We start from the raw sequence: 16,535 nt of genomic DNA, 5'->3' as shown, positions 1-16,535 counted from the left end.
GGGCCGCTGGGGAAGGGAGCAGAGGGGTGGAGAGCTGTCCTCCGTCCGCACTGGTCTGGCAGCTCCCGGGCAGGAGGGACCATCACCAGCCCCAGCCGGGCCCAGCGCCGCGCCCCCAGCTGCCACCTCCGCGCCCCGGGGCACAGTGGCCGCTGAGCCTCTCCCCCCCTACCACCCCAGCCACTCGATTTTTTTTTTTTTTTTTTTTTTTTAGAAACGTCTACCTCTTCTGGACTCGGAGACCACCACCCTCTCTTTGCATTTTATTATTATTTTTTTTTTTTTTTACTTCCACGAGGGGTGAGTGCAAAAGGCTCGCGCAGTCTACAGCCGCGCAGCTGGTCACTCGGACAATCGGAAGGGTCTGAACAGTGACCGGACGCGGGGACAGCATCAGAGCACCCGGGCGAGAGTCGGGGGCCGCGGGCCACTTGGGAAGTCGCGCGCCCAGCGCCCACGCCGCGCCCTCGCCCCCGCGCGCGCCCTCGGCCCCCGGCGGCCGCCGCGCGCTGCGGGAGACGCGGAGCCCGAGGACCAGGCGCAGCCGCAGCCGCAGCCGGAGCCCGAGCCGCGGGGCGGGCGCGAAGATGCACACGACCCAGAAGGACACGACGTACACCAAGATCTTCGTGGGAGGGCTGCCCTACCACACCACCGACGCCAGCCTGCGCAAGTACTTCGAGGTCTTCGGAGACATCGAGGAGGCGGTGGTCATCACCGACCGGCAGACTGGCAAGTCCCGGGGCTACGGATTTGTAAGTTATACCAAAGGAGGTCTCGGGGTGGGTAGGGGGGCAACTAAGAGAGGTCCTGGAAGGGAGACTGAAGACAGGCCAGAAAGGATTGAGTGGTCCCAGGCCCTCCGGGGTCAGAGCTTGGGGTGAGGGGCAATGTGGGACCTCGCGGGACCTCCCCCTCCACTCAGAGCTGAGCTGAAACTTTAAGCGTGACGAGGTTTGGGGAGCGAGGGCCTGTGCCTGCCTCGCGGGGTTCCGATGCTCTTTCGAGTGGCCAGAGAGGGGGGGAATGAGAGCCAGATCTGGGATGTAGAGAGCTGGGAGGGAGAGAACGGAGCCCCACACCGTGGCATTCCGGGGTTGGAGGCTGGTTGTTAAGTGCTGTTGCTTTGTTTAAAAAAAAAAAAAAAATTGTGTGTGTGTGTGTGTGTGTGTGTGTGTTGTGGCGTTGAGGCTGGGCTAGGGAAGAGACACCGAGGGGGTATGGAGCTGCTGTTTCCCCTTCTTGTCACACCCCTACCTTTTAAATTGCAAAGGTAAATTCTAAAAAGGAAAGGAAAAGCTGACCCTCTGGCTGTTTGCCTAACTGAAGCAGCGCATTAAGCTTCCTGGAGATTTAAAGGGGTAAATTCAGCTGCTCAAAGAGCTGGGAGCCCTGGAGCAGGACAATCGCTATTGTGGACCCGGAGTGTTTGCCTATTGGGAGCAACCGGCTGGCTTGAGGCTGGACTTTGTTTAAAACCCACAGTGCCTCTGGGGCCAGGATGAGGACCTAGAGGGGACATTGGGAAGAGGGTAAATCTACAGGCGATTTCAGAATTGTGGCTTCCAAAGCTCTATCAGGCCCCACACTAGCATCCTTAGGACTTTGGGTAGGGGCGAGGGCTTCTTCCTTCCTCCTTTCTCCTTTCTGCTTATTTTTTTAAACAGAGGATGAAGGGTTAATGTCCCAATCCCCTCCCAGATAAGAAAGAAAAGGAAAGAAAAAGCAAGCTCAGTGACTTTAATACTTTTCCTTCAGGGGTTAACTGAGGGCTTTGTGTGTATGTCTGTGTATGTTGCTAAGGTCACCATGGCTGACCGGGCTGCTGCCGAAAGGGCCTGCAAGGATCCCAACCCCATCATTGATGGTAGGAAGGCCAACGTGAATCTGGCATACTTGGGAGCAAAACCAAGAATCATGCAGCCAGGTGAGCAGTGTCCTCCTCTTCCCCCTCCCAACTTCCCACCCACTGTGGGGAATGAGCCATTGCCATCCCCAGCCCAGAAAACACCGGCTTCCTGAAAATCTGTAGTGGTGTTTGGTAAAACTTGAGCCGGGGCTGGTTATTCCACCAAAGCATTAAAGATATATGAGCATTCTAAGTGTGCCGCTGGGTACTTGAAATGTATCTATGTGCAAAAATAGAACTTAGGGTCTAGATAGCTTGCACCCAGAAGTTAATTCATGCATTTCTTGTACGATGATATATATGTTTGTCTGCTTTCTGTTTTTACTAGCCACTTGTAGCTAAAAAGGCAAACTATGTGGGCCTTGTTGCCACCAGCTAGTAAGCTTCCCTTCTTAATGTGGTCTAGGCCAGTCACACTGTGCTCAGAGCAGGCATGACTAAGAAAGCACATGTTTTCACATACGGAATACTAGCAATCAAATACTTACACATAGTAAGTTTCACCTTGACAGGCTACAGATTATTTTTTGACTGATACTTAATTGGAGATGAGAAATAATTTACTAAAAATCCTGTAGCTGTTAACCGACAATGGGATGTAGCATATTTGTCTGTGTGAAAATACAACCTGTTATTTGCTACTGTCCTTGACGTTCATTGAGAATAACTCAGTTGACAATAGAGCAAATGTCTTCCATTCCTTGGGCAAGCAACTTTGTTGAGTAAACCATGTGCTTTTCACTAAGCCTTTCCTATGGAAGTTTAAAAAGAGGTTGACACCTCCACTCAGGGGCTCAGTTGTCAGAAAGGGAATACACAGAGAAGTACCTACTAACATTCAAAACTGTCTTTCTGAAACATCTTTTGTGCATGTACTATTCTTAAAAGAATGATGGAGAAATTTGTTTTTGTGAAAATTTTAATACTGTAAATGTAAAATGTAAATATAAACTGTAAAATTTTTCAAAGCATTCGGAATGTTCCTAATTGCAAAGACCTTTTCTCCTTCTCCCCTCCCCACCATGGCTTGCAACTATAGGAATATTTGTGAATTTAACTTCATTGTAGTTCTTGGATCTCCCTCATGAGCAGTTTTCTCTGGCCTAATTTATTTTAAATCTTTTTTATGGCTGTTAACTAAGCTTTACCCTTTTTTTTTAAGTTTTCCAATCTTAGTCTATCCAACTGTTTATTTAGGATGAATTATAACATTTATAAAACAATATAAAGAACATGTCCGTGTATACTCTAAAGTGTCATAGGAGTGGTTCTTTTTAAATCAGGAATTGGGATTACAGTTTCTGTGTAGGAATAGTTAAGTATCTAATTATATACAAATGTGTGTTTTATTGTTAGGTTTTGCCTTTGGCGTTCAACAGCTTCACCCAGCCCTTATACAAAGACCTTTCGGGTAAGTCAATTCATCAAACCCTCTACAGTTTCAACATGGCCACCATTTGTTTCCCTGTCTCTTTGTTATGAACAGACAAGGTCGACACGTCACAGAATGTTCCGGGTTATGCATATTTATATATGCTTATATATCTTTTTAATGCTGATACTATAAATATTTTTAGATGAGTCAAGTTATCTGACCAAGTATGCAGTCTCCAAACCAGCCAAATGTTGGGCTTATGATTAACCAAACCAAACCAAACCAAAGTACCAGGTATGACTTGTGCACAAGACATGTGTCCCATCACCATTCCTGCCGTTCAGCTTGACTCAATGTTATTTATCTCTTTCTAACCTGACAGGGCTCGTATACAGTTAAGCTAACTGATGAGAAGGATGCGATCATAAGAGGTGGACTAGTTCTGTTTGGAATTAAACTCTGTAACCAGTAGACTCAGACACACAAGCTCAGATGGTGATTAACCATGCATGGATGTTGGTGGTGTTGTTTTTATTTTTTTCACTATAGTCCATAGCCCTCCGTGTGCTTTATTTTATTTATTACAGTAATGAAGTGGTGTTGATAGCTAAACTGTGTGCTTTGACTTAATTGAACAGAGCTATAGTGAGTGTTTTCTTTCCTTGGGGAAGGGGCTCTTTGCCGTTTGTTTTTGGTGGTGGTGGTGAGCAGTGTTGACTTTTGACTTTGCCTTGGGAAGCAAAGGGCCTTTTTTTCCCCTTCCTGCTTTTAAGCTATTAGCCTGTGACTTCCATTTAACATTTTTGTAGTGAGTGCTAAATCGTGTGATTTCTCTCTGTAAGAATACAGATTCACTGCTTGCATGTTGTAAGTCTGTTTTCTGGGGACGGGCTTTCTTTTGCAATGTATGTCCACTTCCAGGTCTTCTGATAAAGGTTCAGCGGCTCTATTCAGATTTGATTAACACTCACCAGTTTGGGCTTTTATCCCCCTTAATTTTGTTTGGTTTTTGTTTTGAGTAAGCACAGTACTAACTCCCACCTTTCAGACCTAACAGGTGAACAGTCTGCTCATCTTTGTGTTTTCTCTGGGTTGTTATTACCAGCTCCTGAGGTCCCCAGTTCCCTTGCGTTAAACATGACACAGGTGGGAAGCTGCCTTTTATGGCTATCCGTTTATCCTGGACATTAGGGTCTGTTTCCTCTGTCTTCCACCTGATCAATACTCTTGTTAGCTCTGATTCTCTTTTGAATATTCAAGCTGTTGGAAGAATTGTATTGATATCCAGCTTCGGACCTAAACATCTCCATGCATCACCTAGAAGGCTAGAATCCATCTTCACAGATAGATACCTACCATAAGTATTACCCAATATAAGCTAAACTAAAGCCAAGTAATAAGTTGACTTGGAAGAAGCAAGTTATATTTTGATGGACACTTTCTTACTACCCTCTCATTACCTTAATCTATTAGTAACTCACTCTTAGAGATATCTACAACTTTTTAAAAAGCTACAATGAAGTATAGCTTTGTATCAAAGCCCCTTCCAAGCCAACTTGGATGTGGACAACAAGCGATGAGTTAGTTGCAGCCTGCATTCCCACCTCCCTCTTTCTCTCTCCCTCCCCTCCCTCTGCTGATATTTCATTGGTGTGGACTATCAGTCTAGGTGGGAATGGAAGAAAACATACATCTGAAGGTGTAGTAGTGGGCTTAGTCCTGGCCTCCCAGCAATCATTGTGAAAGAGCGTAAAACCCAATCAATGACCAGCTTTTGTTAAGGGTACATCACCTCGTAAAAACAAGTTGTGGGTTCAGTTGTGGGCAGCAAAAAGATGGCAAAGCAGCCAAGAATTATTGATTCAAGTTTGAGAGGAATTGAGAATGGCAAGAAAACCCATGGATTGGGAGAACGGGACAAGCCATGAGGAGGGAGAGTAGACTTGAACCACATGAGGACACCGGGTGTGTCGAAAAGGTGTGATGGGATGAACTAGCCAGGAGGGTCAGCAGAGAGGGTCCGTGTAGAGAGACTACAGTGTATCTGAGGACCAGCTGAATAGATCTGGCCTGGCAGTGGGAGTCCTTCCAGATCCTTGAGAAAGAAAGTAACTCGAAGAGAAGAACCACCAGGGTGATATGTATTACATGGACCTCTTAAATCAAGTGTGTTTTGATAGTAACCTTTTGTTTTTAATCTCTTCTGATATTAACTGTCTTTATGAAGAATGGTGATTGTTACAGTGTGCATAAATTGGTTGAACTTGAGATTCGAGTTGAACTTGAGATTAGAAGCAGAGAGCATTCCAGGTAGACCATGTTAGGTTTCTCTTTCTTTTATGAGTGGTTCTCAGCACTGCCCTGAGACCAAGTCTTTAACCAGCAAATCACACCTGGTCATTCTAAACGCCATATGAATGCCATGTTCTTATCTTAGGCCTGCCTGGGAGCAAGCTTGAGAATTCTCACATTTTGACTTGTTTGAAAGGCTAGTAAGGAGACTATTAGTTTTCTGTGGTCCTTAAATGGCCCCTGGGTTACCTAAGATCTTTAAAGACATTGGCTGAAAGAACTTCTGATTTAGCACAGAGGGCTGATGTGGAGGAGGAGCTTGGGGCCTGAATGAGCATCAGCTTCTCAATGGTCCCTGTTTGAGAGATATTTTCTCATCACACCTTGGGAACGGAGATGCTGCAGGTTTGTGAGTAGAGCTCAAGGAGTAGTCTGCACCAAGTTAACCGTGCACGGAAGCATTCCCCGAGCATTTTTTCAGTGCCTGGGTGTATGCAAGAGGTGGAAACCCTGTGTACTCTGTGCATAGAACTGGTAAGAGATGTACATAAATTATGCCCTTTAATTCTTACAATAAGCCTTTTATAAAAGACACTGTTACGGTTCTTTCTTGGCAACCAACATAACAAGTGCAGACAGGTTTATTAACTCCCTCTTCCCATCACAGAACTAGTGAGTGTGTTAGAGTGATTCCCAGTTCGGTCATGGTCATCCTCACCTTGGAAGCTCTGTCCACTGATGTTAAGCTACAGCCAGAAAAGACATAATGTCACTTTCTCATCACCTAGTAATAAAATAATTAGTTCTGGGAAGGGCCTCCGACAAAAGCAGATCAATGGGTTTCAGGAAGTCTTCATGAAGAAGATGAGCTAGATCTTGGAAGGAGGGTGAGGATGGGGAACTATTTTATTAAGTATTAAGCATCTACTGTATTTACCGCTGGAGGCCCCCTCACAGGGAACTTTATTTCATGTACAGCAACTCTGGGCTGGAAAATGTCAGTCTCTTTCACATAGGAACAGTGTGAGATAAAGAGGGAATGTGGACTTGCAAAGGTTCTTGTGCACTGAGGTCTAGACCTAGGGTGGATGGGGGAGGTAGAGACTGGAGGGAGGGTTGGCATCCTGGCTGTATAATGGATGGCATGTGCCAAAGTGGGATCTGGTGATCTGTGGCGTGTCCAGGAAATAGGAAGATGCCCTACTGACCTGGGTCCAAAGGTAAAAAGAAATACTGAAAAGGTGTTTTGGAGACAGATGCACAAAAGGCCCAAAATGATGAGATTTTAAGAGATGGCTTGGTGTGGGATTAGGAGTTAGTGACTCCTATAAGCAAATGGATGAAAGGAAAGCTTGGTCACCAGTCTACACGATAGACTGGAAGAGTTAACTGCTTTGAAAGTCACAGAGAACAGCCTGGCTGGGTGGCATATGCCTGGAATCCCAGAAGTCTGGAGGTTGAGGCAGGATTGATCATAAATTTGAAGTCAGCCTGTGCTACGCAGAGGGATCTTGTCTTTAAAAAAAGAAGGAAGGAAGAAATCACAAAGAGAAGTCAGGGGGACCTGAAGAGATGGAGATAGAAGGAAAATGTAGCCAGTTTTTTTTTAATCATCCAAGAGTTTGGATCTGCTTGATGTAAGGATTCTATAGTGAATTAAAGAACTGGTGGTTGGTAGAATTCTAATGGGAGGGGCATTCCCAATTTGCTTTACTGAGTTCCTTAGACTATTAAAAGAATTCCTAACACACCCTTCAGCCCTCTGCTGCCTTCTCCATGGACTGAGACATGAGTCTCTCTGGGGTTCTCTGGGCTCTGATTCTCCATCATCTTTCAAAGGGCCCAGGACTTCATTTGCCTCTGGGATGTCTTCCTCACCCTTGCGAGGAAGAATGGAAGAATCTGATCTTCCAGAAAAATTACTTATGTTCTCACCAGACAACTTTGTCCAATCAGAAGTAGTCATTAACATAAATTTGGAGACTAATTCTCTAAGCAATCCTTTCAGAGTTTTAACACATTCTTCCTACACACACATCCTGGGTGTAGAATGGATGGCATGTGCCCCCCTTCTTTTGGTAGAATAAACTTTCTTTGAGCTACTCCGTTATTTGAAGACCCAAACCTCTCAACCATCGCGCTGTCCTCAGAACATCGGGAGCACACCAAGGGTTAATGTCTCCCTATCAGTGAGGTTCAGACGGGCTGGCCTTTGTAGCTGATAGATGTTTTACTTTGGCCTTATAAAGACATTTTATCCGCTGGAAACCCTTGTCGCATGACAGAATCAAAAATAGCCCTCTGCAGCCTCTGCTGTCCGTCACCACATGTAAACTGGCAGGAGAGAAGGTTCTCTTAGCTGTGTCTGCACATTGTGGACATATCAGCTCTGGGGACAGTGTTTTATACAGCCACACCTGTCACCAAGGGTGAGCCAGTCACCTGATCTGCCACAGAGTTCTGAATGCGTGCAGGACCACGCGCCTGGCTTCTGACATGCAGTTAAGAACATCTCCAAGTGTCCTCAGAAACACTTGGTAACATGGTTTCTGCTGGCACTGGGAAAGAGCTACAATTCTAGTAAAATTGAATGTATTTTTATCCCGGGGAGACAGAGTTCACCACCCTCTCTGATAAATTCATCTTTTCCATGGATGTTCTTAACGAGTGCTTCCAGTAGAATTCGGAAGAGACAAAGGAAAAAAAAAGTCTGTGTTTTTGAAAAGCCTGAACATGATGTTTTGTGTCGAGTTCTTTAGAATTTGAAGATGGTTATTTGTGCTTGTGCTACTAATAAGTTGGTGTTGTTGACAGCCAGATAGCATGCCTGTGTTCTATTTTTAGAAAGATGGGGGTTGTGAGGGAGATTCATTTAAAGAAAGACAAAAATAAGCCAGATATTGGAGGTAGCACTTTATAAATGGGGGGTGATAAACACAAGAGCGGCAGCAGCAATGCATGTGATCTCATAAACAAACCTCTTGGGATTTATTTTTTTAACCAACACTTTCGTGAGGTCCTCAGGTCTGTCCTGTATGAGAGCTGCGAACACAGCATTTAAGACGATACTTGATGTTTGTTTCATGTTCTTGGCTGTTTTCAGGGTGACCCATAACCATACAACTGAACTATACAAAATGTTAACCAGCGGGGCAGATGGAAAGCGGATAGGCTAGTAAATGAATGTCTTCTGACGTGGAGGCTGATGTAAGAGTTAGTGGGCGTGCAGAATAAGCGCTGTCTGACAATGTATGTCTTCGAAGTCTCTTTTAAGTTCAGAGACGTTTGGTTGTATTTTCCTGTCCCTAACTTTCCATCAACCTCATCATCCCCAACCCCTTTCTGTCTGTCTTGCATAGAGACAAGCAAGCTGGCTGAACCTCATTTGCCTGATAGTCGAACAGGTTTGACTGACTGTTCTGTCCTTATGGAAAAAAAAAAAAAAGCGTGAGCACAAGTGTGCTGCACACCTCTTTGGGAATCACTGCTGGGACTGTGAATAGCATTTTGGTAGCTTCCCACAACAGCCTCTGTGAGCGGAGTGAGCTGCACTACTGTCGTTTGAGGAGTGTGACTGCTGTGTTACCACACTTGTGAACTTTTACACTCCTGGTTTTGGGTGTTTTTTGTTTTTTGTTTTTTATTTTATTTTGTCGCCTGCTTCTTTTGTAATTATGATTTTTAATCAGGGTGACTGAGGTTGCCGAGAGATTAATGTGTGCTGATCTGCCTAGCAATTTCAAATAGGGTTGCCATGATAAACATCCAGAGTCTATTCTCCCATTAACAGCCAGGCGTCACTCCCACAGAACCATGTGATCTCAACCTTCCGAGCCCTGCATTCACAGCACGGATTTTTCTATTTGTTAGCCATATCTTTCTTATATGAACCTGACAAATCCTCAGGAAGCCCTGTGAAATCTCTGTTCCGTGCACAGCCCTGGCGAATCATGGTTCACTTTCCAAACTTGGCATACCTGATACTGCATGCTTCGAAGTCATACGCGGAAATTCTAACAAGGAGAATGCCATTCTGTCTTTGTTGATGAATTCTCTCGAGGGTGCATCAAATGGACTGCTAAAAAGTAGATATTATGGCAACCCTATGTTGATAGCAACCACTAAATTTGAGTTTGTCTCCATCTCTGAGCAAAGAGTTCCACTGGAGATGACTGTTGTCTGACTTTGTTTCTCATTTCTTAACAGGATCCCTGCCCACTACGTCTACCCGCAGGCTTTTGTGCAGCCTGGAGTGGTTATTCCCCACGTCCAGCCCACAGCAGCTGCGGCTTCCACCACGCCGTACATTGATTACACTGGAGCTGCCTACGCACAATACTCGGCAGCGGCAGCTGCAGCCGCAGCAGCTGCTGCCTATGACCAGTACCCCTATGCAGCATCCCCAGCGGCTGCAGGCTACGTGACCACTGGGGGCTACAGCTACGCTGTCCAGCAGCCGATCACTGCCGCTGCACCTGGGACAGCTGCAGCCGCGGCTGCAGCAGCTGCAGCCGCAGCAGCCTTTGGCCAGTACCAGCCTCAACAGCTGCAGACAGACCGAATGCAGTAAACCAGCCGTCTGATCCAAGTCAAAGGGTTTCTCTTTCCCTCCCAGTTTCCCAGTTTTTAGTAGAGAATGTTAACGTTGACTTAATAGCTTTAAAGGGGGAAAGCAAAGCTATTGTGAATCAGATGCATTACTTTTTTTCATACTCCGAGTAGTGCTGCAGATGAAGAGGGGAGAATGGGAGGGCGAGAAGCAGTTTTTGAAGTCAATCCCAAAGAGCCTGAGTTACACGGAGTAGCCACTAGGACATGATGGCAGGGGTATCACTGGGACTTCACTTTTGTATCGGGATTTTTATTTTTTGCTCTTTTTATAGTATCAGGGAAGCAAACTGCCTTTTCCAAGTTAGAAAATGCTATGTGAATCTAGTTGAACCAGGGAATACGGAGTGAGCAATATGTAGCTTGAATTACGTGTAAAAGTAGATTTTAAAGACAAACAAGATGGCATCAGTGCTGGCTGTCCTTTGTTGCAGTCCCCCACGGCCTGCAGAACTCTGTGGAGGCAGAAGGTAGTGTTTGCGTTATCTCAAAAATGGGCATCGAACAATCAGTTTAGAAGTATGGCGGCGGGTACAGTGGTAGGCAGGTACCAAAGCTATTTTCTCATCTGTCCTGTGGACTCGTGGGATCGTGGAGCAATTGATACTGTACCAGCCACTCAGACAATCAATGGCACACACAGTTCTGGAAAGAGACCATCACTTGTACTTGTAGGAGGAGCTTGTCACATTCTGATCCCTCTCCCCACCCTGTTTCACTTGGGGATACTTTCATCTGCTGGTCAGGCTTCCACCACCACCACTTTTCTATTTATTGTAGGGACTGGGGGTTATGGGTAAAGGCAGGCAAAGTTTGCGGATGCTCAACCTTTCGGGACTGTCTGGAGGGCCTTTATTTTCTTCCCCTGTTTTAAATAATTCTACACTTTTTAGTATCTATTTCAGAGTCCTATTTAAAACTATTTATTAGTGACTACAGTACCTAAGACAGCAAGGTTCTTGACATTACAATTCTTTGATGGTTGATGATCATGTACTTTATAATGTGCCTTAATAATAATCCTATTTAAGATATTTATTTTTAAGTTTTACTCTGCTGCACTCTAAAGGAAGGAACTTTAGACGTGACACTGTAAGATTATGTATTCATCTCATGGCATAAGTTATTTAGTAGGTCTAGATGTAGCATATTAAATATTAACCTATTCAACTCAAGATGTTGGCTTGGATTTCTTTAAATTCATATGTGCACTGTTCAAGAGGGGTACTCTTACCTGAACACATTTGAGTTTATTTTAGTCTTGAGATTTTCTGTTTTTCAAACAAGCTCCATTGCTGGTTCTGTGCTTCCTCTTCTTGATTGTTCAACCCCTGCAGAGCTCATCTATCGGGAACTCATGGCTTCCCCACTTTCCTGGTGTAGTGTACGTAGTTTTAAAATACTGCTTTATATTTTCCTTCTGAAAGTGCGATACTTGCAATTTTTACTCTTAAACTAAATTGAATACTATTTTACACTGTATTGGACTTTTATACTTGAAGAACTTCATACAAGGGACAACAGGTTAGCGTTTTTATGGACTTTCTCCATTGTCACTGGATTTAAGTATTCCCATATCAGACAGTGGTATGCAATGGAGACGTGGCTCTCCTGTACAGATTATTTATTTGTTGTGTATATCGCTTTATAACATTTCAGATCTTCTAATCTATTCACTTGTATTAAATATAATTTTTAAAAACTGCTGTTGCATTGGTTATTTCTAGTTCTGCAGGAAAAAGGAATGGTTCTCTTTCTAATTAGTTTTCACATTTTGAGAGAGGCTGACTACGAACACTTGATGTAGCCAAGGACAACCTTGAACTTTTGATCTTCTCCTCCTGAGTGCTGGCAGTACAGGCCATGTACCGCCACAGCCAGTGCTTCTCGAATTTGGGGCAAGCACTCTACCAACTGAGCTACTTTCCCAGCCCCCAGCACTCCCCCCCCCCCGACCTTTTTTAAAATTAGTTTGATTAACCATGTGTGCCTCATGGAAAACATTTTTGGGAACATTAAAATCTCTTGGAGATCCTACTTTTTGACCTTTAAATTAAATTTCACTAAATATCCGCCTTATGTGTAGCGAATAGACCATCCCCCTAAACTGAATTCTAAAGGACCAGTGGTATCACTGAAAACTGGTGATGGCTGGGAAGGAAGAAGGGGGGTGTCACCAGTCCCAACCTCCGTCAGGACAGTGACGTGGGTTGTCTTTATGTATGCTGTGAATATGTGTAGCTCCCATTGGTTACAGTGCTGGATTCAGATAAACTAAGGGCTGAGGCTAGCCTCAAATTTTTCTAGAAATGCCGACAGATCCAAATACCCTTGTTTATTTGTTTGTTGTGCTAAAATTGAACTCGGGCATCACATTGCCTAAGCAAGTGCTCTACCACCAAACTACATTCCCATCCTCCTTTTGACTTTTGACAGGACCCCATGTATACAGGCTGACCTCGAACTTGCTGTGTAACAGAAAATGACCTTGAGCTTCTGATTCTCTGTCTTCAACTCCTGAGTGTTGTGATTCCAGGCGTGCACCATCACAGTTGATGTAGGTGCTCCTGGGGTTTGAATCCAACCAAAGTTCATCCCCCGTCCCAGCTTTTAATTCTCCAGACAAGGTCTCACCGAAAGGCCCTGGCTAGCCTTGAACTCACTCTCTAGAGTAGCTTTAACTTGAGATCTTCCTGCCTTAGTCTCCCTACAGGCCTATACCACCAGATTATATCTAGTAACTCCATTTTTGGTGATATTTTCAGACTTCTTATATAGCTGATTGGAACAAAAATGCCAACCTAATAGTCATAAAAGTATCATATAGAAGCCCCTCGATGTATAGCCAAAAATGGAGGGTGTGAATTCATGAGAACAATTGCTGCAATGCGCTGTAGTGATGATTAGCCAAATGGAAAGTCCCCAGTGGGGAGGTTTTACTTTTTAACGGCAATGCGGTAATAATACCTAGTAAGGTATGCATTAGAAAGTTAAATAAGCAGTATGTGTTAAAATGTCAAGGGAGTGGCTATATTGATTATCTTAAAGAGTAGATGTTGCTTTCATTTTACTGCACACAGTTTGTGAACTCTTGGTCCTCATGTCTCCCAGATCCATGGTGTGTCTTGAACCCTATTAGTTTCCAGTAGTTAGAGGCAACAGAAAGATGTACAAACAGGGCATCCTGCCTTATAACCATCCTCCCATTCGGAACCATTGCAGGTTCAGACTTCAATTGCCTTTCATTTCGAAGGCAATGTAGACAGCAGTTTATCCCCAGTGGGAGGTGGAAATGAACCTTGAGCCATGATCAACAATCAGGAGAATCATGTCTGAGCTGCTTAATGCACTAGTGACCATTTTAATTTTTCAGACTTATGAAAGGTCACTTTGGTCCTCAACAAGTCATCTATTGCTGAATTTGAAGTAATGCTTGATTTATTGATTAAAAATAGGTCAGACAGTTCCAGGGAAAGCATATTAAAAATAGCCAGACTCAGGAAAGGCAAAAGTCCACCTATGCTAGCTAGCTTGTACATTTCCTTAGAATATTTCCTGATGTGTAGTAATAGAGAGAAAGATCAGCACTTTGTAACACTAATGCATAAATTTCTAAATGAAATGAAAAGATTAATATCTAATAAAGAGGGAAAAGGTGTCATGACACAACATCTACAGCAGGTGTTTGAGAGGACAGTGTGTCTGAGATCTAAGGTGTGGAACGAGTCCTCTACTCAGTATGAGTGCCTCTGCTTAATGGTGGAGTGATACACGGGGCAGTGAGTGAATGATCCCCACCATAGTCCCCCTACCTCTCATGCCATGCTGATTAAATGATGAAAGCTATGGCTTGCCTCTTCCACAACTTATGTTGAGATTCCATTCTCTTTGTGAGATGTTGAGAGGTGAGTCCAGATGTGATTATCCAGAGAATGAGGCTGTGCATCCACCAACAGAGCTATCCATTCATGGATCTGTGGATCGGTGGCCTGATGACTTCTCTCCAAGTGGGTCTACTAGAAAAGCCATTTTGCTTAAAAGTCTTCTGTGAACTCCCTCTCTCTGACCACATGACATCCTGCAGTGCCTTAAGGATGCCCCCAAGAAAGCCATCACCATATGGGCCCCCTCTGTGTCAGACCAGAACCGTGAGCCAAAACAAACCTCATTTCTTTATAACACCAAATCTGTGGTATTGTGTTACTGGCAAGAGAAAATGGACTAATGTGGTGGACGAAGTAATAAGAAATCATTTTAGAAAATTTAAAGTATGGGGCAAGTGAAAATTAGCCTGAGACAATGTAGTCTGGGATTTTGTTGTTGTTGATCTGTATTTTTTGTTCGTTGTGTTTTTGAGACAGGGTCTCCTGTAGCTCAGATTGGCTATGAACTCACTATGTAGCCAACAATGATCACAAACTGTTGATCCTCCTGCCTCCACCTCCTGAGTGTTGAGCTTTCAGCTGTGCACCACCACATCTGGTTTTGTCCAGTACTGGAGATGGAACCCGGGGCTCTGTGCATGTTAGACAAGTGCTCTACCAACTGAGCTGCATCCCCAACCCTAATGAGGAGATGTTAAAATATTAATTCGGTAACTGGCTTCAATAATCTCATTAAATGACCCTTCTCAAGAAGACAAAAATTGTGTTTCATGATGTGATCTCCGTTTCATCCCAGTCTAATAATAACCAAGTAATCAAACAGCCAAATTGTACAATAACAGCAACTCAAAAGTAACAGCGAAAGAGAGAGAGTTTACCAGCTAGGAGAAGGGGGAGCAGAAGCAAAGATTGCAGAACACATTTCTCTCGCGGAGGCTCTATATTTAGTCCCTTCCTCGCTCCTGTCAAATGTTCTTAATTCCTTTGGAGTCTTAAAAGCATTCATTAAGATGACAACCCGAGGCTCGAAAGGGGCAGAGGTGAAGACGAACAAGAAATAAATAAATAAATGCTTTTTCATGCTTACTTTTGTCCTCGCTTCTCCTTCAAGAGTTCCAGACTGTTTCCATGGAGATTCTAACTTTGTTTTTTGCTTAAGCACTTTGTAGAAAAGAGATTCATTTGGGGCTTTGGTTCTGAGTGGGATTTTAGTTCAGTAGTGATCTTTGCTGAAGTCACTTGCATGACAAGCTCTTGGAAGGTTCTGGTATTTTTAATTGGCATAATAATTGTACATATTTATGGGGTAAATACGATGTTTTGTTGCATGTGTATAGAGTGTCACAATCGAATCAGGGTAACGAGCCTATCTACAATCTCAAAATAATTATCATTTGTTGTGGTGAGAATATCTCTCGGGCTATTTTGAATATGCATCAGTTGAACAGTTTAAGCTATTTTGCAGTAGACATTATTGTTAACTTGAATCACCCCACTGTGTGATAAAACACGAGAATTCATTCTTCCCATGTAACTTGTATTTATTGTCCAGCCTCTCTCCATCCTGTCCCCGGGCTAACCGGCAGAATCTTTCGTAGCCAACATTCTTCACTCTGTTTCTGTAACATCAGTTGAAATCCCATGTGTGGATGAGACCACATCTTATTGGTTCTTTTATGCCTGCATTACTTTATTTAACATCCTTCTGGGTGTTGCATATGGTCAGGCTTCACTCATCAGGAAGGCTGACAGTATTTAGATAAGCACATATGGGCATCACATTCATATACATGTCTGTACATGATGATTGAGTTGACTTGAATGGATGTCACATCCTGGCTGTCTTGCGCAGTGCTGTTATAATAAAAAAAAATGTAAGACTGACACTCAGTTTTATTTGACATATGAAGTAATGGCTTGATCATTCAGCAGTTCTCACTTTAACTTTGCGAGGAACCTCCACCCAGTTGACCACAGTGACTATGATAATTCACACCCCCACCAACCACAGTATTTAAGAGTTCCCTTTTTTCAGAGATCCACATGCCTCTGCCTCCCAAGTGCTGGGATTAAAGACCTGTGCCACCATAAACCTTTAATCAGAGGCAGAGGCAGGCAGATCTCTGAATTTGGGGCTAGCCTGGTCTACAGAGTGAGTTCCAGAGAAACCCTGTCTAAAGAAAGAAAGAAAAAAAAACCAGGGTCTTGGCACGCTGGGCAAGTACTGTATCATTCAAATATATTCCTAGCCTCCTTTTTTTTTCTCTTTTGATGATAGCCATTCTTAACTGAGAGGAGGTGACATGTCATTGTGGTTCTGATTTGCATCTTGTTGATAATCGTTGATGCTGAGTTTTTTCCATAGAACTATTGAAGATTCCATGTTTAAAAATTATAATAATAGCTAGTGTGTGTGTGTGTGTGTGTGTGTGTGTGTGTGTGTGTGTGTGTGTGTAGGCTCCTGTAC

General features: G+C 43.8%; 1 protein-coding gene across 1 annotated transcript; it reads left to right on the top strand.

The window, feature by feature from the left end:
* Positions 1-527: 527 nt before the first annotated feature.
* Positions 528-11,886, top strand: Rbm24 (RNA binding motif protein 24). Its single transcript, XM_059263049.1, has 4 exons — positions 528-755; positions 1,804-1,927; positions 3,266-3,320; positions 9,783-11,886. Exons 1-4 carry the CDS (start codon positions 588-590, stop codon positions 10,144-10,146), a joined length of 711 nt encoding a protein of 236 aa, XP_059119032.1. The 5' UTR covers positions 528-587; the 3' UTR covers positions 10,147-11,886.
* Positions 11,887-16,535: the final 4,649 nt, after the last annotated feature.

This window comes from Peromyscus eremicus, chromosome 5, assembly GCF_949786415.1.
Source record: "Peromyscus eremicus chromosome 5, PerEre_H2_v1, whole genome shotgun sequence".
Taxonomy (NCBI): Eukaryota; Metazoa; Chordata; class Mammalia; order Rodentia; family Cricetidae; genus Peromyscus; species Peromyscus eremicus.
Note: the sequence above shows the minus strand (reverse complement) of the source record. Positions and strands in the feature narration are given on the sequence as shown.